The sequence below is a fragment of the Oreochromis aureus genome, linkage group 5 (assembly GCF_013358895.1).
Source record: "Oreochromis aureus strain Israel breed Guangdong linkage group 5, ZZ_aureus, whole genome shotgun sequence".
Taxonomy (NCBI): domain Eukaryota; kingdom Metazoa; phylum Chordata; class Actinopteri; order Cichliformes; family Cichlidae; genus Oreochromis; species Oreochromis aureus.
The window spans coordinates 30,855,853-30,883,253 of NC_052946.1; the positions used below are offsets into that span (position 1 = coordinate 30,855,853).

The following is a 27,401-nucleotide window of genomic DNA, read 5'->3' on the forward strand; positions in this document are numbered from 1 at the left end:
CTGCAAGTCCTATCTTAGGGATGCAAATCTAGGAATGCAAATGCTATGGTAAGCACAGGAGCAGGTGTGTCACAGCAAGGACAGAATCAGGTCAGCATGGACGTGCAGACATGCCTTGCATGCAAGTCAAATTGGTACAACATAGCCCCAAGAGGTCACTACACACGTGCTGCAGCTTAATGCCTGAATGCTGGACTCCTCATCTGGTGCAAGTAGGAAGCGCCACATCTGCCAGTCAGTCAAGTCTGTCATAGACAAGAATACTAGTCTCTGAAACAAATTGTCAAGCTGCATGATATTGCAATGATCTGAATTTAATAGATGAGTGAATTTTGAATAAAAATGTGAAAAGTTTCCTGTCACATAATACATACCAGTCAGCCAAGGGTGGTAGAAGCATCACAAGTTTGGAATTGTCACCCTATGGTGCAAAATGCATCCGCTTTGCTGAGACACAGCTGTTTAACCATAAGGCAAGATTCAATACAAGTCATAGCTGATGGACTTTGCATTCACCAAGTCTAAAATAGCAATATTGCAAGAGCCATGTCTAGTAATCACATAATATACATTTTCCAAAATCCTTTATTAGAACACAAGTCAGATCAGAAAGGATCCAGACTGGTGGGCATACAAACGGATCCGCCAAAGCCACTGTCAGAAATGTCGAGCCGATTTTTAAAGCCAGCTAACTTAACTTAAACCTTCTCTGGAGTCAAAGTATTCATGTGAAAAGAAAGCATTATGATTCCAGCTGACATTTTAGAGCCAGTACATCTGAGGTAAAGTCATCCTTCTTTTTTAAAAAACATGTTTCCACAGAAATCAGTCCCAGTTGTCTAAAAAAAATCAGGTTGGCAGAAATGCATTGAGGTCTGAGCCAAAAACTGAAGGTAAACAGATGGCTGGGTGACTTGCATCCATGACTGTAGACTGGAATAGAACCTCAGATGATGATCTTATGGTTGGGTGAGCTCATTACCAAATGAGATGAGGTATTTATTGAAAAGATCCAGTTGTTATTGTCTGATATGTGACTTGCATAGAGTGGAATTTAATGTATGTAAAATGTCAGATGGCACTCTAGAGTTCTACTGAAATTAACCTTCAGAAGTGATTTATCATGGAATCCTGATTAATTTGTGAAACTCTTTGTGATTTAACTCTTACTAATTAACATTTGTCAGTGGGTGGAGCGGGTGGATCCTTCAGAATCGCTTGGCTGTGTTATCTAACAGGAATAACCAGATTAAATTTTGAACCTAAATCTTACCACACACAGTGTGGTCATCCTCTCATAGTGAGAGTGATTGTAGCCACCGTCTTGGCACTACTGGGACAAATTGCCGGTTATATCAGCAAAGACACACCCACGGTCGTTCACAACTTTCCTCCCTCAGCAGCCACAAGGGAGGTTCAGAAAGCATTAGCTGCACAAAGCATGTTTCTTTCATGACTTCTCTTCTGTAATATAGTACAATGCTGTTAAATGAAAAGCACAAACAGTGTAAATAGAAGTATTGTTCACTATATCCACGCATTTAATTTTTCAAGAATGAGAAATAAAAAACAATGTTTATATTCAGCTTAACTGTTAGTGAGATCAAACAGGGATTTTTGGATTTTGATTGAGTGATATGTCATTGCTGTATCATATTATTTTGCACTTCAAAAGCAGGGGAAAGCAGGGATTTACTATTACTCAGCTGCAATAGGAAATCATTTAACCCTCTTAAGCAGCAAGAAGTTGGAGTAATGCGTCAAAATATAATGAATACATGTGTCAAATAAGGACTAATACATTAATACATATTTCTAATAATGTTGAGCTTGCTAATAGTGCTAAATATAAATTGAAATTTCTCTTTAAAGATCCAATAGCAGTCAGCTTTCAATAGGATCCCTTGACTTTAGATCTCCAATAAGTGGTTCTGTGTAGTTTCTCACAGGCTTCTGGTGACTCTCTTTTTTGACTGCTAGTCCATTCTTCCTGTGCTTTTGTTAAATCCCAAACTAGTGATTTTCAAGATGATTCATATCCGGGGACTGAGATGACCACCAGGCATGTGCTTGGGCTAAATTGCCTGGTATTTCACCAAATCCATAATGTCAGTCACAGTCGATTTTTCCCTTTTCTGCAACAGCTAAACGCAACCACATCCATGCGTGCTTGTCTTGGTTGGTGATGTTCTTCTTGTCTGGGCCTTTCATGTCTTTAACTGTTACACTTTGGTGAAATAACTGTTACCCTTTAAAACAGTAACTTTCAGGTTGCCAAGTTGATTACACAGCTGGAGCACGTGCTGAGACCAAATTTTGGTATATCTTTATCACAGCTGAAGCAAATTCAGGTGCTGTTATAGAGTTTTAGTTCCCAATAGCTTAATTATATCCTGACATGTGGTAAGTTTAATAGTAAGTTATTTAAAAACAGCAGTTTTATAAAAGAATTTAATCATTCTCATCTACATTTCTATATTTCACTCTGAATCGAATACACAGTTACGGAAATTAATGAATGGATGTATTTCAAAAATGTCATCCACCTACATAAGATGTTAAACATTTTAAACACGTTATTTTGATTATATCTCTCGACTCAAATGTGATTTATAAAAAATTATAAACATCTTTGGAAGGCTTAATAGATAAACCCTTAACAGCTCAGCAGGGCTAAATAATTTTGATTGCAGCTGTACCTCAAGTGATTTCAAACCCCCTGAGCTGAGACATTTAGAGAAGAAATGCTTTTCTGATGAAGCAAAGTCTCAGTCTATAAGCAACAATCAGGTTAAAATAGTTTATGTGTGTGCCATAAACAATTTTATAAGCTACAGGAGCATGGACTCTATTGTTTGCACCTTGTAAGTCTGTCTAACTGTCTGTGTGTTATGGCAAAATGTGGTCCTGGGGATGCCTACTATGGGTGGAACTGTCAAATAAGTGGTTTGAAGTACTTTCAGATGGGTATGTGGACAGCCGTGCAAGATACAGTCCCAAAATTTTACAGGTGTGTAGTTGGAATCGGTTGTGAAGATTGGTGTCATGTCACCCGTGAGTACTGGGTAAAGGGCACCTGGAGTAGGCCTTGAGCCGCTTTAAGCTCTGATAACACAGTCTTTTGCATTCTTAATGTATTTGTAAGTCTCATAGGTGTCTTTATCTGGTTTATAAACATAAAAATATTTTCCACAATAGGCCTGGTGGGAGAACTCGCTGGCAGCTGTTATGATCCCATCACAATATGGTCTCGTTTATTTAATTGTTTTCAGTTGAGTGAAAACATAGAACAGTTCAATGCCCTTAAAAATCCCTTTTTAATGAAATTCCTATTTTACAGTAAATAACATATTTAGCCACTTCAAGCACGAGTATAATTCAGAAGAATTGCAAAGTGGGATGAACAATTGTTTTGTTTTTTAAAATGTATTATTAACGCACTACAATACATCAAAACGATGAATGAAACTGTCTGATTGTCGTTTTCTTTGGTTTTGTAGATGAAGCCCCCCGCATGGATATGCTCGGATTAACGTGGATGGCACTTGTCCTCACAGTGACAGTGGAACTGACGTGAAACCTCTCATCCAAGACGTTCTCGCTCACACATATACACGCATACTTGCCCTTCTTATGTAACATCAACACATGCACACAGTAACACACACACACACACACACAATCACACAAAACACAATTCCCACAGTCCCACAAGCCTTCTCCAGTCATCAACAGACCCTGCATACGTCAGTCGATCAGGAAACAGTGCCACCACATGATGGCTCTACACTGTTTTTGTAACAAAAATAATAACCAAGATAATGATATGAAAAGAACAACATGATGAACATGACAGTATCCACCTCCTATATAGCCCCGCCCAGTTACACCTTTTTTTCGTTTCTTGTCCCACGTCTGCCTGTTGACCAATAAAATCAGTTGATTTGAAATGGAAAAGAAAAAAAGCATTGGATTTTATTTTATTGACTCACAATATTATTGGTACTGAGATGTGAAAAATGGAACTGATTTTAGACTGCGCCACCACATCAACCACACCTGCTACATATCCTGGGATGTACCTGACTAAGAGCAAGCTGATAAACCATGGGAGAATAAATACAGATGCTCTAAGTGGAGACGCTTTTTTATTAATATACAAATTTCTTTTTTTCTTTTCTTTTGTTTTCTTTCTGATGGCTCAGAATGTACAAGAGGATTTAAATGCAGAAACTAGAAAAAAAAATCTCATTTTGAGTGTATTTTGTGTACATCAGTGTAAATACTGAAAAATAATTAAAAGAGGTTATATGGGTTATGGTGAGGGATGGTTGCTGAAATAATTGGAGTTTACACTCCTCCACCCTTGTTTGTACTTCATTCAACTCTGTTTTCAGAGATAATTCTTGGCTGAAAAGGATGGAAACATTAACAGCCTTTTTGTTTCTCATTTGGGCTTTTTATATCTATATGGCAGGTCTCCAAGGACAGAGTAAAAAGTATCTAACATATGTCTGCTGTTTTGGGGTTGTGGTGCATGTGACGTTTGAAGATTCTTTCTCCTTTTGGTGTGTTGCAAATGACAGCACTGCAACTCATTGTCACTGGCCTGTAATCCAGTTATTTACTTGTGACATACTATCTTAAGTGACCTACATTGTGTACAATACGTAACTCTTACCCAGACATTTACAGTACTAGTAGGATCATTTTAGCCGCCATCCCAGGGAGGAGTTCACCTGAGGCAGCTTGTGTAAACAGGGTTGTTGCATTTGTTTCATTTCACCTCTATTAAAATGGAGAGATGACAAAACTCAAAAGCCTTGACTTTGCTTAAAACAGTGTTCAACGGTGTTTTACAAATTATTTTTATTGTCCTGCCTCTTTTAATGCTGTGTACAGGCAATATGCAGCATTATTACTCATACCGAAGACACATGCTAATCAAGATGGTTGAAAGAACTGTTGAAATTATTTAAATAAAATCCCACCATAATGTATAAGAACGTGTGTTGATCGACTCTGTAGAGAAAAAGACCTCTTTTTGATTTTTTCTGATGATATGGACTTCAACGTGGTTTTTGAAGGAGATTCTGACATTGCCATTAACTCTTTGCGGTTTCTGGCCTTTCAGTGAAAGATAGCTTAATGCAACGTAATCCTGCATTTTTTGGACTTCACAAGAATTGCAATTTAAGCTATTCTAAGGACCCAACATGTATTAAGGGATTAAGGTTTAAACCAGGTGGGAGGTAAGAGGAGAGATTTTAAAGCTTAGTTGAACCGAAAGGATAGACCTATCTGTTTGGGATATCAGCTCACCTTGCCAAAGTACTATCCATATTGCATACTGCATGCGGGAGATGAGAGCTGCAGAGCACAAACATTATTAACAAACAGTCATATGTGCTTTGAATGAATTTTTATCTGGCAAGGGAAGCAAAGGGCACAAATCCTTGTCCACCCACTGTATAGTATTCTAACTCGGCTATCATTGTAATTTTTATTCAAGAGGCACTTCTGTGCTTTTTGCTTTCACTCACTCATTTCACATTCAAGTGAGAAAAACGGGTCCATTTCTGAGTACAATACAATGTGCCAATTGGCTTTATATGATTTAATCATCATGCCAGAAGAAGTCTGTCCTAAATAGTTTGTGGATAAGGCTGTGTTACTGTTGTCCACATCTTAGTAGTAGCTATGAGTACTAAATTCATAACCATATTATGGTGGACCAGAAATATGCAATAGATAAGATATAAGAGCCTTTAAATGCACTGCTTTGTCACATTTTCTTCACATTTGTGCATAAGCAAGAATCTATTAAAAAAAAGGTTTTAGTTTCACTTACTATGCTTTGTTTATTTTCAGTCACATGTGGTCGTTGTATAAGAAAGAAGTGAAAGCACATGACTACAATGCACATGACAATCATCTTCTGAATGCTCCACCTGAAGCTAGAAGCAGTGGTGAGGATAAGAGGTTGCCTCTATAGAGCATTTGTGAATTATTCAGGAGGTAACTGTGCTTGCAGAATCCAGTTTCCTTTTTGTTGTCTGCAGGCTGGCCTATCAGATGACCAAACATTGTCGGTGTGGGCTCGGAAATCTGACACACCCTCTGCACGAGTCCCCACGTGATGCATCTTTACAATGCTTCTAAACACGCTGTTAAGATGAATACTATTTTGTTGTTGACCACAGCCTCACTGCTGTGTTATCAACAATACAAATGGCAGCTTGGCAGCAGCAACTGAGCGACAAATCTCCCATGAGACAGAAATACATGTTTGAATCTAGTATAGTGTAGAGAAATAAATGACACTCCCAAGGTTATGTGTACAAAGTCTTCCCATTTTATTTGCATTACACATGCTTTTATTGTTCAGATGGTGCTCTGTACACTTTATTGTGTTTATAATAGCATGTGACTGTCATTTAAGTCTCTGATACTAATCTTCAGATCATCTTAACAGAGACTAACTTAAGCATCTGCGTTGGCAGGGAAAGGACCTTTAATATGGAGCATGGCTGTGCAAACAGATGTATCCTGGTTAATAAGTATTTGATAAATGTCAGTTATCATTTCTCCCCGCCCTTTATTCAAACCATGATTTCCATCTGGAGCGCTAGAAGTATGTTTGAGCAAGTGAAGAAGAGTTATCTCTCATAATATTTTGGGGAATGTTTTTAGAAATGTACATAATACATTCTTTGCATGAAAACAGCAAGAAAAGATGGTGAAACTGAAACTTAACCCTGCAAAGTAAGGCTTTGTATTGCGGTAACTTTAACTCTTACATTACACAACATAACATTTGGATAGTTGTGGGAAAAGGCTTTGTTGAGTCAACAAATTGCATAACCAAATATTGATCTATGGCGTATTTACATATTCCGTGTATGGATACTGAAGCTGCATGTGACTTGCCACAGGTGGTGCATAAAAGGGCCCCGCCTCCGCAGAGCCAGTGATGCAAATTGTGCCTCAAGAGCTATCATTTTACACTTGATCCTTTGGGCACAGAGGCACAGTCATCAGATCACAGCAGCTCTCTTACAATGACAACCAGACAGTTACTATCAGCTGAGATGCACTGACAATAACACTCAATAGGATCAGCCAACCAACTATTGCCACCAACATTACTGCAGCTATGCCCATTGCGGAGCTTTTGGGAGTCCAGTTCGACATGCAGCTGCTGTGGAAACTTAGTGTCTCTGTGGCTGCAGCACTGCTGGTTTCTTGGGCCTACAGGTTCTACAGCTCCAGGCATACAAGAAGAATCCAGCTCTATGTCAAAGACAAAGAGCCAGGAAATGCAACCTGCCAAAACTGCGAGACAACACTTCAACATCAAAGCTCAACAAAACATGAGACAGATGATGCGGGCCAGCAATCCAGATCGTTGCTAGCAGATTCAGGTGATGACCTGACATCTGACAGCACCAAGGAGACACCAGCTGAGACTCTTCCACATCAGGTTAAAACAAGTGAGGATGTGTTTGCGACAAACGATGACCACGATAACAGCATGGATGAAGAGATAAGCACTTATGAGAAGCAGGGACAGGTTGCCACCAGTAATGTTATGTTTGGATCTGCTTTGAAACTTCCTGATCCAACAGAGAGTGGGATGGTCAGTACAACGGGGCGGCGCTCCCCTTGCATTTTGCAGAAGCTGGAGAAAAGTGTGGGTGTGGGCAGAGAGTTAAGACAGGACCTGGAGAGCAAAGGGTCCTACTCCAGCTTCCTCTCCAAGGCAGAGGTCAAAGTGGAAGATGCAAACATAGTGCTGGAAGGGACAGGAGACCAGGTTGTGCGTGGAAAGATATATGATTACTATGTTGAGTCATCTTCTCACTCCATTACAGATATTAATAAGGTACTTTCTCAGTATGAGAGGGACTTTGAATCAAAGCCAGGGGAGTTTGGAAGCCATGGCAGCAGTTTCAGAGAGTCTCCATCGTCTTTAAACCCCATCACTATTCGTGATCTGGTTTCACCACAAAGCACTGTTAAAGATGCCTCCTCGCCAGGGTGCCTCAAGCTGAGAAACCCCCCAAGGCCTGTACTCTTACGCAAAGAGAGCTATCTGTCTGCAGCACAGGAGTCGGAGCTTTCGATCCCCTTTCTAACTTCAAGAGCCTCAACTCCAGTGACTCACTCTCGGGCTATAGCTGGCGATGAGTCTGTCTCTGTTCACCCAATTATCAGTCCTGCTACTGACAGCAAAATCCTTAATGTGAAGGAGGGGATAGATAGAGAGGCTGCAGAAGGGGCTCCATTTTTAGACTTTCAAACAAAAATTCTTGATGACACAGATTTAGAAGTCTTAAAGAGTAAGCTTGATCTGGGTAATTGTTTGGAGACACTGTGCCTTGCTAAGAAACATGGCCAGACATCTTTGCAGAAAGCAGCCCTGGGGGTCATGTCTGATAACTACCTCCATGTGCTCAGGGATCCCAGCCTTTATGGGCGGCTAATGGCTGGTGAGCGGGAACAAATCCAGAGGCAAAGAATGAGGGGGAAGAGGTTTGTCATGGTTGCAGACATGGATCCTCAAGATTGGGTCAGCAACACTGAAGGGCGCAGAGCAACATCAGAGCAGAGAAGGACATCAAGTGCAGTGTACTATTATGATGACTACAAAGACACTTGGCATACACTCTGCCTAATCCCACAGGAGGTCATCTCTAAAGCCTGTGCCATGTGCACAATGGATAACTACTTATTCGTGGCAGTGGGCTGCCAAGGCACTGACAGAGAAATGACACCCTCAAAGCGAGTGTTCTGCTACAATCCTTTGACATCCATTTGGAAAGAGATCAGTCCTATGAATGAAGCCAGGCCCCGCTGCAAACTGGCAGCACTGGAGGGCTACATATATGCAATTGGAGGAGAGTGCCTCTCCACTGTGGAGCGCTACGACCCACGATTGGACAGATGGACATTTGTGGCTCCTCTGCCTAATGATACATTCGCTGTGGCACACCATGTGACAGTGTGCGATGGAGAGCTTTTTGTTTCCGGGGGTACTCTTAAATACATGCTATTACGCTACAACCCCAAAACTGACACTTGGAGGCCAAGTCTCATAGTAGGCAGCAAAGACAAGACTGTAGATATTGTGGCTGTGGGGAGATTTTTGTATCGGTTTGATGTTAACCCAGTCCTGGGTGTCAGTGTGTACCGCTACCATACGGTGGCCCGACTGTGGTATGAGTGCAGCTCCAAACGGATTCTGCATTGCCCTGCGTTTCAGTGTGTCGCGATGAATGACACAATATATTGTGTCAGCCGCCAGTTCACCATGAAGTTCGAGGCTGATGAGATCTCTCCTGCTTTCATAGATGGGGATTTGAGCATACTCTCTGCAGCCAAGGGCATACTTTTCCCCTTTATTCTTTCACTACCTGATAAGAAGCCTCGGCAGACTAGTGTGTAATGAAGATTCAATTTTCCATTGATGGTAAGATTAGATTGTGATTGAGTATCATTACGAGAGCATGCTTTACATCAAGTTTATTGTTGCCTGGGTGAGTTTTGCTTTGGTCAGGTTTATGTTCAACTCAGCCCAGCCCCAAATTTCATTGCAAAATTGCAACCACTTTTCTATCACTTTTGAAGTGTTATTAAGATTCCCTTTCCACAAAGCAAGAAAGCATCTGTTTCTAAAAGTACTTTATTTTCAGTGGATTGCATATTACAGAAAGAATTGTGTTTTCCTCATGTCTCATTCTTGGCAATAGATGTAAATTATAAGACTCTTAATGGTAGTCAGACTACTGTTTACCTAGATTTACACAGGATGTGCTGCCATTGAAACTGTTTGCTACTTTGATTTGCAACTTCTTCTTGCTATTATGTTAGTTTTATATCATCCCAGATGCTTAATCTCTTTAATGCAAAGATAATTCATAAAAAAGCATCAGAGTAAACGAAATCATTCAGCGCTAACTGAACAAGAATTTAACAATATAATTTTAATCTATTACTGTGTCCCCTTGTGTAGGGCACAAATATATTTTACACAGTGGCCTGAATACAACGTCATTACTTACAGTTGCTCTTTAGATATGACATGATGTAAATGGGTATGCCATACAATATAAATAGGTAAGCTTCGAAAGCATTTGTCACTGCACTGAAACACTCAGACTTGTAGTTATTTCTGTCATTTCAGTCACCTTCTATGGTGGCAAGAAAGATGTGTATTTGTTTTCAATGTGAATAAGAATAAGAACATCCTCAGCTCATTGTATCAAATGATATCTTCACTTTGTTTGCTATTGTTTTATAAACATCAGAGGAATTTAGAAATGTGTCATTCTGTGAATATTAATCCACACTTAGTGACTAATTCTATTAAACAAGATGTCTATTCTGCTGTTTGTGTGACTTATAAACAGTAATAGAATAATACAAGCACAATCTAAACATGTGTGGTTTATTTTACTGTGTTGATTACATTAACAACTGAATATGCATAAGAATGATGCAAATATTAAATCCCTCATTGTTTCTTCATTTACAATTAAGTCCCTCACTGTACAGACTGTAAAGGCAAGGACTTAAAAGACAGCGAGAGTGACGTGCTGCTATAGCACCATCATGTGGCTCAGAGGCAAATACAGCAGTTCTTTGGTAAGACGTGTTGTGTTGAAGATTTCCCATAACCCAAGGGTGTCATGTGACACACAGGCATCAGCAGCACAGTAGAGAGACTAACTAGCTAACAGTGGGTGAAACAGAGCTACACTGGAAGGCAGCAGGCAAGTGGGAAAAAGGGAGGCAGACGCAGATGGTTGACCATCAAACATAAGCATCTTTGATTCTTCCTAATTAAACACTTTGATTCTCTGTAATTAAACACCTAATGGAATGGGAGTTAGACACATCCCTTCAGACATTGCCTTGGATGACTCATTGCTTCTGTTTTACCTAAATACCCAGGTCAGTTCTGGCATCAACAGTATTTTTATTTATTTATTTCTCCCGCAGAGTATCTAGAGTAATACTAACAGCCCATTTCCAGTTTCACATACACACTGCGCAGAGAAAGAATTTGCATGTAATTATGCTCTGAAAGGGTGGAGATAATTTATAGTCCCATCCCTTTCTCCCTCCCACACATATAAATGCTAAAGCAACTCACCAGCGTAAATCCACAGTAGTCCTTACAAGATAATGAGAATCGTCTTTAATTTTTTAAAATCCATTTGATTTCCCCAAATGGTTTGTTGAGTTAGGGTTTTACTTGTTGCCAACTACGGAAAAAGGGAATCCACAAACACAGCTTCTAAATTAACCAGTATCAGAGGCAGTTTCATAGCTACAATACTGAAATTAAGCCTGTTGTGATGGTGGACATAGGCTGAAATAATGATCCGGGACTTGTAGGATCAAGTTCTGTCTCAGATCCAGATCCTTGTTGTTATGATTGGCTTCATAGAGGTGGCTGGAGAGCATGTGTGAAGCCTTGGCAAAGCGGCTCTGGCAGAAGGCACTAAGTGGTTGCCTCTGGTATGCTGACCTGTACTCAGTCAGAGATGGAAGGTGTGACTGCTGTATTTCAAAATGGTGATTTGTGGTCTGCAGCGGGCCAAAGTTGTTTGGAAGTGCTGTAAAAGAAGAGCACATTAACTGCCATGTTACTGCAGCCATTAATTACATTGGTGGCTGATTTGGAACTATAAAAGGCATCTGGGCCCACCCCAGGTTAATTGTTCATGAGCTCAACTGCTGATGTATTTTGTTCATACAAGATTTAATGCACTTATGTTTGCACTGCACTCATACTCCTTGTAATGGCTTAATGTACAAAATCATTTCCCATGTATAATCTCTGCCTTCTGGCAGTGTTGGCATGGAACTTACCAGAAGTCAGCTGGTCAGACCTCTCGGGCTTTTGTGTCAAGTTGTCTGCATGTCTGTGTTGCAGAGTGGGCAAAGCATTGATGAGATTACGCCCGTAGCTTTCCGCATACTGTGTGACCAGATAATGTGAGGATGGCGGGTCATGGTGCCCAAAAATCATCTTAGATGAAAGCCCCTGGATAACAATATAGAGAGATCTTAGCGTAGCCTTCACACAGTGGCCTTCACTGGATTAAGATATAGAGGGCATGACCTGTTCTTTTTCAATAATCTTCAAGAGGCTCGCCATGTGACAGCGGCAAATTGCTCCAACTAGCCCTATAGTATGTCCCCAGTAGGATTGATGATTTTACACATTTTTCATTGCTGCTGAGTCTGAACAGAAACTTGCTTTCATAAAGAGTTTTATCACAGGCCTTTATCTTGGCCATCAGTATTATGCAGAAGTGTTCACACTCTAGCGGAAAAAAAAACCCTGACTTGCAGGCTTTTGACAGGCATTCAATTGGTGATAATACCATGAATGAGCAGTTAAAGGCTGACCTCAGCTCTCAGCAGGGCAGATCTTCTCTCAGAGATGTCTGGCTTGAAATCCCAGTGGGGTCGGTAGTCTACACAACTGGTGCTGTAGGCTATCTTTGGCTTGCGAGTGAACTGTGTCAGACAGAATAAACAGACATCACAAAGTGGACTGAGCAAGGGGGGATATACAGGGACTTGAGCAATGATCCCAGCATAAGGATCAGCAGAGCTCACATTTCACAATTGACCTGCACTGCTGTACAGTATTCCTTAAGTCATTTCTCCTCACAAATCCTGAACCAGCAGCCTATGGCCAAAACTCACATCAATGCAATTAGTCTCCAGCTCTCGCCCACCAGGAGGCTGTGCTGATGTAGCTGAACTGAGGCTGCCTAATCACTTTGTTATAGATCTGACTACCAACTGAGGTTCTAAAAAAAATGTTGGCGGGCTGCCATTAATGTAGTATTATGTTTTGGACACAGCATGAAAAGACATAGAAAGTCTGTGTTCTCAGGCTGAGGTGAAATTGTATGTTTAGATTGGAAAAACATGTTTTCATACTGTGATATACAGTCAGAAAGCCTGAATCGAAATGCTGCATTATCACACTGTAGAGTAAAGCATGTCGTAAACAGACAATATGCCTACCTGAAGTCTTTCTTCAGCCCAGTTGCCTAACAACACTTTGTTTGCATACTTCTGCTCTATTCTCCATCCGGTTTGGGCCCATTTATCCTGTGCATTGGCTTTCTGGTTCATACTTTGCCCAGTATCAAACACACCTGGGAAATCTAAAGCCCTGCTGGAGCTAGTTTAACTAGTCAAATGGATAGCATGTAGGTGTATTCACCTGACCACATAATCGCTTCAGCAGTGGAGGGGAAAAAGAGCTCTGTTGCCATGGGTACAGCAAACACTGTGGGTAAAGCAAGCAGAGTGTCCTGGAAGCAAATAGAAGATGTCTTACATCTTTGTTAAAAGGAAATACGTTTCCTAAAGCTAAGGAATGGCATTTACCTTTTAGTTGCCTGCTCTGTATTGTTAAAAAGGTGCCAGAATATTGTATGCAGACTTGGTTTCCTCGGGCTACTTTTCATTTTTGGAATAAGACTGTTTTTTGTTTATTGAATTGGGGGGGGTGGCTTCCGTGAACAGTATAATGGTAATGACAAAGACTGGAGGCACATTTGTTTATTAAAATGTAAAACAAGATGGGAAGTAGAATAAAGTTTATTGCAGGATCTTATTTATTACCCTCACAGTGTTTTTATATAGTGAACAGCACCATCCACAACTTGCACTGCAGAGGGAAATGTGAGCCAGCCCTGGTTAAAAAAGTTAATCATGCCATGAAAGCCATCTAGCACATGCTGCCAGGTGACATCTTTTCCCAGGTCCAGAAGTCGCTTCCTGTAAAGAATCCCATCATCCCTCAGGACATCATATTCACAGGTAAGGATGAAGGTTCGCGGGGTTTTCTGAATGAGAGCATCGTCTGCCAGTAAAGGGGAAACCTCAGGTTCCAAACCATCTTTAATTGCGTGATACACCTCCCCATCATATTCTGGGCTTGGGTGCTTATAGAAACCCCGTGTGAGGCACTCAGGAGGTAAGTTGGAAGGGGATAACCATAGTTCGTAGCATGGCCTGAGCTCAGTGGGGACATGGTTACCTTCCAGCACTTCTTGGCACAGAGAAACATCTCCATTGAGATATTGCAGGAAGTAGAATGCCATCCGGCCACGAAACAATATGGGCACAGCATGATTTTGCTGGTAGGAAGGCAAGTTGAAATCTGCCATCTGCAGGGCTGGGTAAATGAGGACCTGAGCGCAAGGGAATGGCAGATGTCGGTCCTCACTGCACGCCAGCCTTTGGCACAGTGCTGCTGCCAGGTTAGCCCCAGTGCTGTCCCCTCCAACTGCCACTCTGTGAGAGTCCACCCCGAACTCTGTCTCAGCCACAGACAGGAAGTGGCACGTTGCTTTCTCACAATCATCCAGCTGGGCAGGATACCTGTGCTCAGGGGCTAATCGGTATCTAAGAGGGGTGAAAGGAAAAGGAGCAGTATGTTAAGCTGTAGCGTCATGGTGGTTAAAATAGATTTACTATTTGTATGTGGAGTGGGGAAAAAAGTGTAAATACCCAACAGATATCACAGTGGTGTCAGATTCAATGGCAATATGCCGACACACTTCATCAACAGAATCTGTTCAGGATTAGTAGGATAGAGTTATTAAAAGATCTTTGTCGCAAAAAAGAAGCCATAAATAACCACAAACAGAAGCTGACACTCCTTTTTATCCTCTCTGTACCTATGCTGAAAAATATTATACTTAGGTACAATTTTGTAGTATTTTGGAATTTTGAAACTTTTTTATTCTCCATACCTCTCAAATGAAAATAGTATAGTTTTTACTTATAGTTCAAGCTGCTTAAAATTCATTTCCACTGTCATGAAATTACTGACTGTGACTGTAGGAAGTCAGGTTTTACTTGTATTTGAGCATTTTTATTTTATTTTAGTTAAGCAAGTGACTGTAACATCATATACCTATACTTCCCAATATCCATCCGCCTCCATGGAAATACATTAGACCTCTCCTCAAGCCATCACACACAGAGGTAGGTTCATATACTCGCACTGGCACCTCTGAGAATGTCATGTCCTTCACTCGCAGACCTGCGGGAACTTGTTTCAGGTGATAGAGAAAACAGGCCACGAACCATCGGGTAAAGCTAACCTGATGACAAATGCCCAGTCGATGTAGGATCCGAGCCTGGCAGAAGAGAAACAAAAGACTTACAACAAATAGGAGACAAAAATATATACAGCCCTGATAGGTAAAGTCAAAGTGAAGGTTATTTGGTTGAAAAAAACCCATTTATGACAACATCAAAGAAGCGGAACACATGACTTTGTCTTTGCACCTTTGTTGGTTATGATTTCTTATCTAAAATTTCTCTGATCTAAGCTTTATCAGGTGTTGGAGGACGAAGGAAGGATATCCACATATGACCTAAAAGAGTACATTTTTATTCTCCACAAGAGGCATTTACTCTAAAGGATACGTTGAATATTTTAAAAAGTTAACAAAAACAGATATGATTCCACACAGGCAACATACAAAATTAAGCACTAACACTTTTGCAGATACTGATACTCACCACGACTGCAATACCAACAAACAATCCATGAACCATGCGCAGTTTCCCTCTATTTGCAACCCCACAAGGAATGTCTGAATTCATCAGCTCAGCGTACACAAGTCCAATTACCAGAAGAAGGAAGGCTGCAACAAGAGCAGCGAAGCCAATTATTAAAATTGCCGAGCCGATGTCCATGGTGTTGCTGGTCTGCTCTGCTGAAGGTAAGTCATTAGGAGTAAATGTTTTATGTACCTGCTTTCAGCCTCTTTTCACCCCTCCCACAACCTCCTGCAATGCATTCTGACCTTGCTCTCACTTAATGACATTTTTAGCTGCCTGCTGCCCAGGAAAATAATTATATCCTTCAACATATTTTATGACTGTGTAGTCAAACTAATTACATGTTTCCCAAGGAAACCATATTGTTCCTCTATGGATATTGCAAAAAATATTTTATGTTAATAGAGCAGCTTTTTAATTACTTTCATTTCCATAGTTCCCATTAAAATACCTTCCAACACCTACTAACATTTTCACGTTTTTCTGAAGGTTCTAATGTGTGTGTGTGTGTGTGTGTGTGTGTGTGTGTGTGTGTGTGTGTGTGTGTGTGTGTGTGTGTTTTCAGGTTTATTTGAACATATTGGCTTCTACAAAAGCTCTGTTGCTCATGCCTGCGCGAGGCAATGAGAAGCGAATTTATTGTCTAGCGTCTAAGGGAAGAAAATACTCAAAGATGCATGAAGGCTGACTGAAAACACCCTTATCTGAACTTTCACTGTTGATCTGTAGATGGCAGTGATAGCATGAGTATAAATAAACAGAATACTCTGAAATACAGTCTGTTTACACTGTGGCATTCTGTGGGCAGCTTACACACATTTGCCAGAGACTGCAATGTGTACTATGATGTTTTAGCAAATTCACTGACCTGTATTCGACTTCTCTTCAGTTGAATATGCTTTGGCATAAGCTCCAGTGGGATCTCGACTTTGAATCTGCATTTTGTAAACCTCAGAAATTTCCAAAATAAAGACAGCATCTGGAGTCGTGTTGTCTTGGAGTTTTTAGCAGCCCCCGAGAGCCTCTCTGTCTTCCCTAAGTAACTGAGCCTAGCACAAAGCAACCATTGTGAGGCTAAACCCATCCCAGTTGCTGAAAAAGTCTTGTATTCAGCATTGCCCAGTAATAATCACAGTGCCAGGGCCAAACATCACAGACTGGAATCTTGTCTGAGGCTCGTGAATTCACAAGATTTGTTTAGGAGGTATTCATGCGGTTTTCTTGTTGTCATCCTTCCAAGCTTCTGAGACCGGGCTGACCTATTTCCCAAATTGCGTTGTCACATGCAGAAAAAATATAGCGTGCTTCAAAAATACTGTTACCACAACAGACTGGGTTCAAACAACGAGTGGCGCTTTATACCAACAGTTGGAAACTATTACAAATGTACAAACACACTGTCCAATCAAATAACATGTTCACTTTAAAAAAAATAAAATAAAATAAACCTAGCACATTAAAGTGGAAATACATGACTTTAGGTTTTGACACAATCCAGACCTGATTTTTTTTATTGAGGTTACAAAATGTGTTAGGGGCTTTATCAGCTATGTGTTTGTTTGGTGTTCAGCTGATTCTTTGTTTCATTTAATTAATTTAATAGAACTGGCATTAGGCATTGTTGACGATGGCAGTCTGATCTGGCGCTATTATATAAGAATATTTTGTATTGACTCGCAACAGTCAGTGAAACCTGTGATTGCGACATCATTGTTCTTCTGTGGCCAGCGTTATGTAACGAGGTGAAGTTCGGATCAGTGAAACTCTGAATTGAGAGTTTGGGGTCCCACCTGGGACCCTCGCTGCTCGGCGACCACTGTGAGGACCTAGACCACATGTTGAGAAACGCTGTTGTAGCCACATGAAGGGGTGTGGAAGAGGCAAGTGCGCAGCCACTCAGGGCAGACGGGCACTGGAGCAAAATTCATCCCTACTTAACATGTCAATCAGGATTAATGCCCTTACAAACCTCCCATTTAGGTTCATCCAGGTCCTTTCACTAGTGGAAGTTCCGAGCCAGGGCAGAGGCGGTAATATATAAGGCAGGACAGGACAGAACAGGAACACAACACCAAAGCACAGAGGTAGCGCGCACTACGGAGCGTCGCCTGGACTTGTGTTTCACGTTTGTACTCCTCGACGGTAGTTGACAGGCGCAATGACTGATCACTCACTGATTTCGAGAGCGTGATGCATGTAGACTGTCAGAGCTCTTCAAGTCACACTGTTCTGTTTTTAAAAAATATCTCTCGCCTGTGGATTAGTTATGCAACAGTGTAGATGATATTGTTTGCATGCGGGTAAAGTTGCAGGAGCTCAGAAGTCGCTGTCTGTGCACTCAGTTCACTGTTGGCGGATATCTGCGGTGCACGTAAACTTGCAGCGTAAACATACTTACAGACTGTCCGTGAGCACGTTCCGAAATGGAGCTGAAGAGCGTGTGTCGTATGCTTCTTTTCCCGGTTCAAATGCTCTACTGTATAGTAAGAGCAAGTTTGATGTTGCTGTTGCCAAGCAGACGGAAAGACCTCACCAAGGAGGTGGTATTGATCACTGGTGGAGGACGAGGCATCGGTCGACACCTGGCCAAAGAGTTTGCCAAGCATGGGGCCAGAAAGGTAAGTCGATAACTTGTTTCACACACCTTTTCTCCTTCCACTCCTTTCAGATCAGCACATTATTAACAACTAGATTAAATTACTTTCTGAGCAATTTGTTTTGGTCATATATTAAGTTATATTTTCAGCTTTTATCAAAACCACCCCCCTCATCCCTCACCAGGTAGCCTGGTCAGTCTGGTCTCCCCTGCCCCACGTGTATTGCTGTTTCAATGTTCTATAAAAGCAGGGATCACGACCTCCAAGTAACCTAGTTGGTCCAGTGAGACCGGTGACACTGCCCTCAATTTTTGTTCAGGTATTGCACAACAGCTTGGGTCAACCAGAGGGCAGGTCTGGACAGCATTTATGGCTGCTTGATATGATTGAGTGTGGTACTGAGCTGACATTCATTCTGCTTGGGTCTAGGGTGATTTTTGCATTTTGCCTTACACAGAAAGTGCATCATCCAAAGATTTAGCTGTAAAAATTATACACTAACCGTGGCTTTACATATGTGGCTGTTTGTTTATTTCAGAATGCATAAAATTGAACTGAAACTGCTTCAAATCAATGCAGCTCTGATATTTCTCTATTGTAGCTTCTTGCCATTTTGAGCAGTCTCCATAAGACTGCAATGTCTACTAGCATGCCACAACAAAAGACTTCATAACGTTCTTAATAAATAACAGATAAGTTGTTGTTTTCAAGGATAGCACGAGTTCATGAGATATTGTTTTGTGGGGTGTGTTTGCAAAACAATAACAAGGAACACATTCTGTTATCTTTTTTTTGTTGTTTGTTTTTTTTAACCAGTTACAGTAACTAAAATGCATACTCATGATGTAATCAAATCTTCCATACTCAAGACACATAATGCAATGTAAACAGGAAAAAAAGATTCGTCATTGTTTTATACAGCTGGAAATGAATATTTATGTATAGCAAAATATGTAGGTTACCTGAAAACAACAAGTTTATATTGATGACATGAGTTGGAATAGTCCATATCATAACGCTTAAAGTTGCTTGGTTTACTCCTAAATAAATCACCAAGATAAAATAAATTATAAACTCAAATTTTCATTGGAAATCACCTCATCCATCACAACAATTAACCTTCCATGTCCCACCTCCCTCACTATCCCTCATCCCCTTAACAAGGAGCTTCCTCTTGTTCCTAAAATGCTCTGGTGACTACGGTAAACACACACACACACACAGCTTGTCTTCATTGCAGGTCAGGGTAACCTCAGTTCAAAATTTCCAGCTGTGGTTTGTCTACCAATCCACTGAGTGAACATTGCACAGCTGAGTGCCAGATGAGTCGCTGGTGGCCCTGTAGCAGCAATGTATCAATACAGAGTAGCTCTATTTTTGATCACCTCAGATGGGAGTCATCATTACACGTGGAAGAAAATTGTGGTAATTTTTACCCACGTTGAGCAGCCCAGCTGATAGCTTTGGGTTGCAATTATACATACGAGTGACACAGGCGCCACATCTCAGATGATCTCTTAAGGTGCAATTTTAGCAGCTTGAAAACATTGCTAAAAGCTCAATGAAACACTAACTGCCTCCTTCTGTCTTTCAATGCCATCTCCTTGGGGAACAAGCTAGAAGAAACCAGTGGGTTTTAAAAGCTTCACTTTGCAGCTGTGTAACAATGGATGTCACCATGCTTTTCAGCACCCTTTTGTTGGGCATTATCAAGGTGTGAAGGCTTTGAAAACAACACCTGTGGTAATGTGTATGACAATTACTCCCTGCCTAAAGAGATGCTAAAAGGATAATTGTGAATAGGGCTGACCTCTGCGAACTTACGCTAACTCTTGTTTGAGCCTCTTTGTGAGTAGTAGCCAGAATTACCTTCGCCTCTGCTTAGGTTTTAGTTTGTTCACATTGTAAGGAAGACTAACTTCAATGTCAATAGAGGAAATTAATCAAGATGAAAAGCTGGAGACCCAGGAGGGAGCCATGTCTTATTCTGTACTATTAGGCGAGAGCAGCGCCAGCGTGAGGCTTTGACACACAAAAAATAGAAAAAAGGCAACCAATAACACAGTGAGGGGTCTTTCATAACAATCCCAGTAAATACTCAGAAAATTAAAATGGTATATTTCTTCAGGGCTCATTTAATTATTTTGCAGCGTCCCTAAAAGCACCACCAGCTCGGGAGGAAAATGTTTAAAAAAAATTTCTTTCCTTTTATATGTGGTTGTTAACATTACTCGGAGATCTCTGCAAAGAAGATGAACCGAAGCAAGTCACTGACAACAGGTTTGTGTGGGTGTGCTTGTGTTGCGCTGGAGGCGGGAAGCACACCACTCCCAGCTGGGTATTGCCCTGCAACTGACCTTGCTGTCTCCGCAGTAATTAGACAGCGGCAGGCGACTGCCTCCTGAACTCCTGCTGCCCCCTCTATGTGCTGCCTCTCTGCTGGCCCATACAATGGGTGTGAAAAGGAGGGCTCTTACCCACCCATATATTCAGGCCCGAGTGATAGAGTATCACTGTAATATAGCTGGAGCTAGTTGGGGACATCTCAGGCTGTATAGAGTGACATCTGCTGTCTACCTTTCAAAGTCTTGTTTTAAGCTTTGCAACATAGATTTGTTTCATTAAAGGGCTTTTACTTACAGCATGTGTTGACATTAGGTCTTGTTAGGCATGCCAAGTAAGAACAATCACCAGTTTATCAACAATAGCGAAGAGGGCTTGTGCAAGGTCAATTAAAAACTATTTTCTTAACGTTTCTGTCCAGATAGCAATTTGGCCAGTGCTTGTTTGCTCTGAGGATCCTGCATGTTGTGACGGGTGATAAACTTAATGAATTAAATAACATTTTAACAGGAGAGCACAATGTAAGTGCTGACTTTTAATGAGAACTGTCAGCTTTGTTTGCCTGACTCCTATTAAAAGCTTTCAGTTATTTATCAAGACCTGTCTGCCTTCACTGATTACTCAAATGGGCTTGCAAATGAAGCAAACAGAAAACCTAATCAAAAGCAATTCAAACCAGGGCCACTCACAGAGGGAGGCAAACCCAGAGTGCTCCAGATCTGATAAAGAAATGAAACGCATAAAGAGCACATTCTAGACTGCAGTCTTTTATCTTTCTAAAAATTTTAGTGTGTTTGGTCTGCTTCAGCTGCTATTAGCCTTGGACAGTTATTGACACACGAATACTTGGAAGAACACAGCAACATAGCAATTTGGGATTTTTTTTTTTATTTCCAGATTGTGAATATGAAAGTTATTATACTGTATTTGTTAGTGTGTTATGCTTGGCTCTCAACCAGTGTTGAGTGAATTTTAAATTGGGACAGTGTGAAATTACGCTGTTGCTGCAAGATGACAGGTTTAATTTGTGCAGGAGTTGCATTGTGCAACATGCTTGTATACTTTTACACTTTTTTTTAAACTAAGTCTTAAAATATCTTTTGTCATGTTTATTAATTAGGTCTCTTGGACTAATCCATCCTGCCTACTAACTAAATGAATGTTTACGCATATTCATCGGTGTAAAATAATGAGAATGACAGGCTGAACCATGAGCTAGCAAACAGACATGCTGTCTTGCGCCCACGCGCAGTCTCTGACTCTCAGATACACAAGATCACTTTCCAGAGGACTTTTTGCTCAAATATTAACCTTGGTCATGGGCGACTAGCCAAATCCCACACTGGCGTCTTCAGCACTTCACACACGCACTGTTTTCAGACTCCCTGACCAGAAATGACAGGGCTCATCTGCCCAACAGGCCATGTAATCTCTTTGAGAATTTGTGTTTGAGAGATGAGGAGGGCTCACCCCCTGATTTCATTACCTTTCCCTGACCCCAAAGACTGACAGATCTAATTGCCCAATCACTAGTCCCCCACCTCTATCCAACCTCATGTTCCCTGCTCAAATGACCAGCCTTCATTTAGTCTCCGGGTGGATGAAGAGACAGTTCATTCACCCACCAACCCCCGAGCCTTTAATCTTGCTTGAAAACTATTTGTTGGAGTGAAATTGCCCTCTCTATTCTCTGAACAAAAAGAACATTGCTATTCAAAAAACTCATTTTCACTATACTGCCAAAAAAAAAAAATACAAATTGACTGAGTGATTACTATAAAAAAAAAAATAAGCCTATTTATTGCACTCGATGCTGAATTTTCTACTGATTATGCCTCTGTTTGTTTAGAAAATTAACATCTTGTTATTTACCAGGTGATCTTGTGGGGCAGAACAGAAAAGTGCCTCAAAGAGACAGCAGAAGAAATCACCCTCTCTGGAACTGAGTGCCATTACTTCCTGTGTGACGTGGCCAATCGGGAGGAAGTTTACAAACAAGCCAAAGTGGTTAGAGAAAAGGTATGGCAGCTTAGTATTTTTGAAAAGATAAATCTGCTTGCACAAGGAGAAATATAATTTGCACACAACAGATCGTAAAATATTTCCCTGAGATGCCTCTCTGTCTCGTCTGTATGTATATTTGCTTTGAGCTGCACTGTCTCCCATCTGGTGTGTATAGATTACACTTCATCTCGAATCTCTAAATATGAGCTTGGAATGTTGACAGCTCTTGTGGAGTACAACTATATCATTTCAGGAAAGCAGACAGCAAATGCTTGACATTTTTGACAGGGTTTTCTCTTCCTATTCTTGCACTTTTTAATCTCAGGTGGGAGATGTTACGATATTGGTGAACAACGCAGCAGTAGTCCATGGCAAGAGTCTGATGGATAGTGATGATGATGCTCTTCTGAAATCCCAACACATCAACACCATGGGGCAGTTCTGGGTAAGACTTGATTAAACTATAGCAGAGCCAGTTTTCCTGCAAATATAGGGAAATTCCTCTGAGCTGATTATCCTTATCATTTTTATATTTTGATTACAGCATGGCACCGTATGCAGTAGGCAGCCACAGCCTTGTCAATCATGACTCTTATTATGGCAGGTTAAGTGGGGTATTTCCAAATTGCCTCTCAGCCCCTGAAACATCAGAAGGGTTGTGAAACTCATGGCATTTTTATTTTGAATGGAGATCAAAAGACTATGTCATATGCAGACAGAAATGCAATTATCAACTAAATGGAAATGGAAATTTAATCTGTTACAGTGTGGGCTTGCTTCTCTTGTCTGTTCTTCTTTTTACTCTGAATATATTTCACCTTCTATCTCCACACCCCTCACTGCTTTTTTCTTCATTCTACCTTTCACAGTCTCTTTTTCTTCTTTTTGTCTTAGACAACAAAAGCTTTCCTGCCTCGAATGCTGGAGCTGCAGCACGGCCATGTCGTATGCATTAATTCCATCCTGTCCCAGTCTCCGATCCCTGGGGCCATAGACTACTGCAGCTCCAAGGCCTCATCGCTGGCCTTCATGGAGAGCCTGACACTGGGCCTGCTGGACTGTCCTGGTGTCAGCTGTACCACAGTGCTTCCCTTTCACACGAATACAGAGATGTTCCAGGGCATGAGAGTCAGGTGAGAAGACACAACAAAAGGAAGGGAAGGTGTACCATTCATACCTCATACCATGGTTCAGAAATATGGGTTATCTAGGGTTATCTATCACAAAAATTATGTGTTACAATTGGGAAAAATTAATGCCCTAACGCTTTGTTGGATGAGCAAGCCAGAGGGAGCTGGTTTAATAGTGGCTAAACAAGCTACCCCTTGAATGTAATTGGCAAAAACAAAGCAGTGAGTCCCAAAAAAATATTTTATTTCTTTAATCAGTTACATTGTAAAGTACACAAAAAGCTATCCAAATCTCCTGACAACATTGCAGGAAGGTGCAACATTGCCAGACTTATTATGGAGACCACTGGAGAAAACGAGCGTCACTTTTCCATACATTAGCGCACTAATTTGTGTCTTTTGTCCATGTGTGTCTTTGGACCACAGTAGATCTGAAGTATCCTTGAACAAGATCTTATGGGAATTTTAAGTGGAAATGCGTCAAGTAAATCCACCACTTAAGTTCAGACTGAAATATCTCAATAACCTTTGGATGCACTGCAAACTCTGAACATTATTATTCCCCTACAGGGTTAATCCTACTGACTTTAGAGATTCCCTGCCTCTCCCTGTATCACTGGTGTGAGGTTGACATTTGTGGCTCAGAGGGAAATATCTTGACAGCTATTGGATGGATTACTTTGAAAAATATTATTCAAAGTCCAGAAAGGGAAAAATCGAATGAGTTTGGTAATCTTCTGACTTTTCGTCTAGAGCCAACCAGCTAGTCAAAGTTTTCACTTGCCCTGTGTAATGCATTTGATCAATGGGCATGGAGTTTTGTACAGATGCTCGTGGTTGCTATAAAATCTATAGGCTATCATCCTTTTCGCCTGATCTACGCCGTCATAGATCATGATAAAACATTCACACTACTGGATAAATCTAAAGCATGTGTTAAGATACTCTCCTAATCCACCTGATTCATGATTCTTGTGACTGACGGTACCAGAAATGATAGTTTAACATTTTAAAAGGAATTTCGATACTTTGAGCCATTAGCTGATTTATACAATATTTAACAGACTGCTAGTAATTATCTTTAGGATTTTAGAGATGACATAAAAACATAGCAGCTTTAAACTTTTTTTAAAAAATGGTGTACGTTGCTTTGCATATTTGACATTGAATGTACATCATCGGGTGTATGATTACATCAGACCTTTCACGCTGTTTTGTAATAGTTATTGGGTATGTCAAAAACCCAAAATGTACAGTTTGGCGAGATAAAGTATGGCAGCATAATTTCAAATTCAGCTGCGCTCTGGCATTTGTTATGAACAGCGGTTGCACAGATAAAACTTGAAGCAGATAGAAAATATAATCAAAATTTTCCCAGAGTGTCCCAGAAACATCATCACTTTATCTCAAACTGTCATTTTTTTTTTTCTTTTCCAGGTTTCCCCAGCTCTTTCCACCCCTCAAACCTGAAGTAGTTGCCCAGAGGACTGTTGATGCAGTCAGAACTGACAAGGCTTTCCTCTACCTGCCATGGACAATGCACGCTCTTGTCATTCTCAAAAGGTGAGATTTCATGTGCTATCTTGTTTTTATTCCTGTATTTTCTACTTCCCGATTAACATGCTGACACTGGTGTTTTTCATCTGTCTTTAGCTTCATGCCACAAGTTGCGCTTGAAGAAATCCACAAGTTTTCTGGGACTTACACCTGCATGAACACATTCAAAGGGAGGACATGAACCTGGACTGTGCGCAATATGAGAGCAACCTCAACAGTTCTCGGGTGTGATGAAGGGAATATGGACTTTTACACATGTGAAAGTGGAGCAGGTCCCATGATAGAGTGAAGACAAACACATGCAAGGGTGTCACTTCTACAGTTACAAGTAATTGATAAACTGCTCGATACACCCTGGTCCTATGTATATGTATATAGTATGGAGGACTCACTTTGATCTGAAGCCATGCATAGTTCTATACCAGTAGTTATTCTGGGAGTTTATTGACACATATTTTGTCGCCTGTTTTTACTTTTTTTTTTTTTTTATTCTTCTTTTTAATATGTCTTTGAATCAAAACAAGGTAATAAAATCGAGTTTTAGAATTGCACTTTCTCCATTTGTACATGATGAAAATAGAAAAAGTGAACACTTGGGAGGTAGACATTGTTTTCTATCAGGGTTTTGACTCCCATGGCAGTGCGATAACAGCTTTGATTTATTCCAAGCATGAGATCAGTGACTGTGACAGACGATGTTGTCAAAACATAAAATGCACTCATGGGGGCCATGTGGGGCATATTCTTGTTTGTTCTCTGCTGTCAGAAAATGGTACAGGGGGATAGTGTAAATCTCAATAAACATAATGAACTCAAAACAAGTCAGTCAGACCCTTCTAATGCCTGCACAATGGTTTTAATTGCATTCAATGAATGTGAACAGCCAGAAAACTTTATTGTACGTATTGCAGACATTCATTCATCAAAGCTTTAATTATTAAAACAAAATTAAAATAAAGTGTTTTTTGTCTGTTGCTAAGATAACGTCAGGTTTGATTTCATTAGCTTGGCTTATAATCAAGCAATCTTAAGATTTATGCAGTTGCTGCACATTTGTGTTAGATTATATAAATGTGATTTGAATTAGTAAAACCTGAGAGGCTTATATTCCAGGACAAAAATGATGTGACAGTATGGGGGCTCTTTTGTTTTACTGCATTAAACCTCAAAATGTCCCGGTGCTTTAGCACAAAAGAAAGAATTGGAGCTGTGGAAAATTATAATGGATGAGATTTGTCATTGCCAGTGTCTTACAATTACCTTTGAATTGAGGATATTATTTAAGTAGTAAAAACGCATTTCATAAAACTGGAAGGCGCTTACACTGGTGGATGAATTGCTAAACCTTACTCGCTTTGGAACTGAAAATGAACAGCATCCACCGTAGTACCGCAGCTCCCAATTTAACATTTCCGCCAAATAGGGAAGAATTACCTGTTATTCCATCATAGCTAATATAATGTGAATAAAAGCCTGCAGCAGTTTCAAAGGTGAGGAGAGGCCTTAGATTATACATCCCATTTCTGTGCTGATACATTTCTTTCAGCTCTTTTTAGTATTTCAGATTTTTCATGTTGAATAAAACTCTTATTTATTCAGAGGACACAGACGTACTTCAAAAGATATCCCGGTTCGAAATAAGTGCATTAATCAGGTTTTTTGATGTAATAAACTGGCCATTAGCTACTTAGAGATTATTTCTGTAGTAGGTAAAGGTCATTTATGAGACCAATAGAGAGAACCAAACCTAAAGAGAGACAAAAATCAGGTTAAAATACTTTATATGAAAAAAAGAAAGAGTTTCTAATCTCTTTCACATCTCAGATGGCACAGTATATCAGACTTTGTTATTTTTTAATGAAATGAGGCAAAGACCTGACCTCACCTAGGCTGATTCACTGAAAGGGATGTAGTAAAATTGAAAATACCATACTCTGCTGCAGTTTTAACCTCAGGTGTTGAGCCTTCTTTAAAAGGATAAACTGCTTTAAGATGTCTGAACTGTTCGCATTTGACTCAGACTCATCTAAACATGAAAACTATTCAGCAAGATGAAGGGCAGATTTTATACCTCACTCCCCACTGCAACATAAAAAAAGACAGTTTTAACTGACAAAAAGGTGTTTTTCCTTTTATACATTAAGTAAACAGTTTG

General features: G+C 40.4%; 5 protein-coding genes across 7 annotated transcripts in view; 3 read left to right on the forward strand and 2 right to left on the reverse strand.

Annotated features, from left to right (window-relative positions):
* igsf21a (immunoglobin superfamily, member 21a) overlaps nucleotides 1-4,985 on the forward strand; it is a 167,464-nt gene extending 162,479 nt beyond the window's left edge. For both annotated transcript variants that reach the window (XM_039611907.1, XM_039611908.1), the window contains one exon: nucleotides 3,501-4,985. In XM_039611907.1, the coding sequence (XP_039467841.1) occupies nucleotides 3,501-3,577 (77 nt within the window). In that variant the 3' untranslated portion in view covers nucleotides 3,578-4,985. The remainder of the gene's footprint in view (nucleotides 1-3,500) is intronic.
* A 2,044-nt stretch (nucleotides 4,986-7,029) lies between these two features.
* On the forward strand, nucleotides 7,030-10,512 carry klhdc7a (kelch domain containing 7A). Its single transcript, XM_039612434.1, has one exon. It carries the CDS (start codon nucleotides 7,157-7,159, stop codon nucleotides 9,446-9,448), a length of 2,292 nt encoding a protein of 763 aa, XP_039468368.1. The 5' UTR covers nucleotides 7,030-7,156; the 3' UTR covers nucleotides 9,449-10,512.
* Nucleotides 10,362-13,261, reverse strand: c5h1orf158 (chromosome 5 C1orf158 homolog). The gene is made up of 4 exons (XM_031733209.2): nucleotides 13,054-13,261; nucleotides 12,424-12,534; nucleotides 11,881-12,055; nucleotides 10,362-11,624 (listed from the first exon to the last, which is right to left on the reverse strand). Exons 1-4 carry the CDS (start codon nucleotides 13,162-13,164, stop codon nucleotides 11,350-11,352), a joined length of 672 nt encoding a protein of 223 aa, XP_031589069.1. The 5' UTR covers nucleotides 13,165-13,261; the 3' UTR covers nucleotides 10,362-11,349.
* A 222-nt stretch (nucleotides 13,262-13,483) lies between these two features.
* On the reverse strand, nucleotides 13,484-17,136 carry aadacl4 (arylacetamide deacetylase-like 4). Of its 2 annotated transcripts, XM_039612435.1 has the most exons (5): nucleotides 16,484-17,136; nucleotides 15,574-15,698; nucleotides 14,960-15,185; nucleotides 14,551-14,614; nucleotides 13,484-14,445 (listed from the first exon to the last, which is right to left on the reverse strand). In XM_039612435.1, the coding sequence occupies exons 1-5, from the start codon at nucleotides 16,554-16,556 to the stop codon at nucleotides 13,662-13,664; spliced, it is 1,272 nt and encodes a 423-aa protein (XP_039468369.1). In that variant the 5' UTR covers nucleotides 16,557-17,136; the 3' UTR covers nucleotides 13,484-13,661. The 2 variants fall into 2 exon arrangements, with proteins under 2 accessions (XP_039468369.1, XP_031589049.1); XM_031733189.2 differs by lacking the exon at nucleotides 16,484-17,136 and having other exon boundaries at nucleotides 13,485-14,445; nucleotides 15,574-15,807.
* A 378-nt stretch (nucleotides 17,137-17,514) lies between these two features.
* Nucleotides 17,515-26,067, forward strand: dhrs3b (dehydrogenase/reductase (SDR family) member 3b). Its single transcript, XM_031733198.2, has 6 exons — nucleotides 17,515-18,233; nucleotides 22,431-22,574; nucleotides 22,885-23,004; nucleotides 23,454-23,692; nucleotides 25,127-25,252; nucleotides 25,343-26,067. The coding sequence occupies exons 1-6, from the start codon at nucleotides 18,039-18,041 to the stop codon at nucleotides 25,425-25,427; spliced, it is 909 nt and encodes a 302-aa protein (XP_031589058.1). The 5' UTR covers nucleotides 17,515-18,038; the 3' UTR covers nucleotides 25,428-26,067.
* The last annotated feature ends 1,334 nt before the right edge of the window (nucleotides 26,068-27,401 follow it).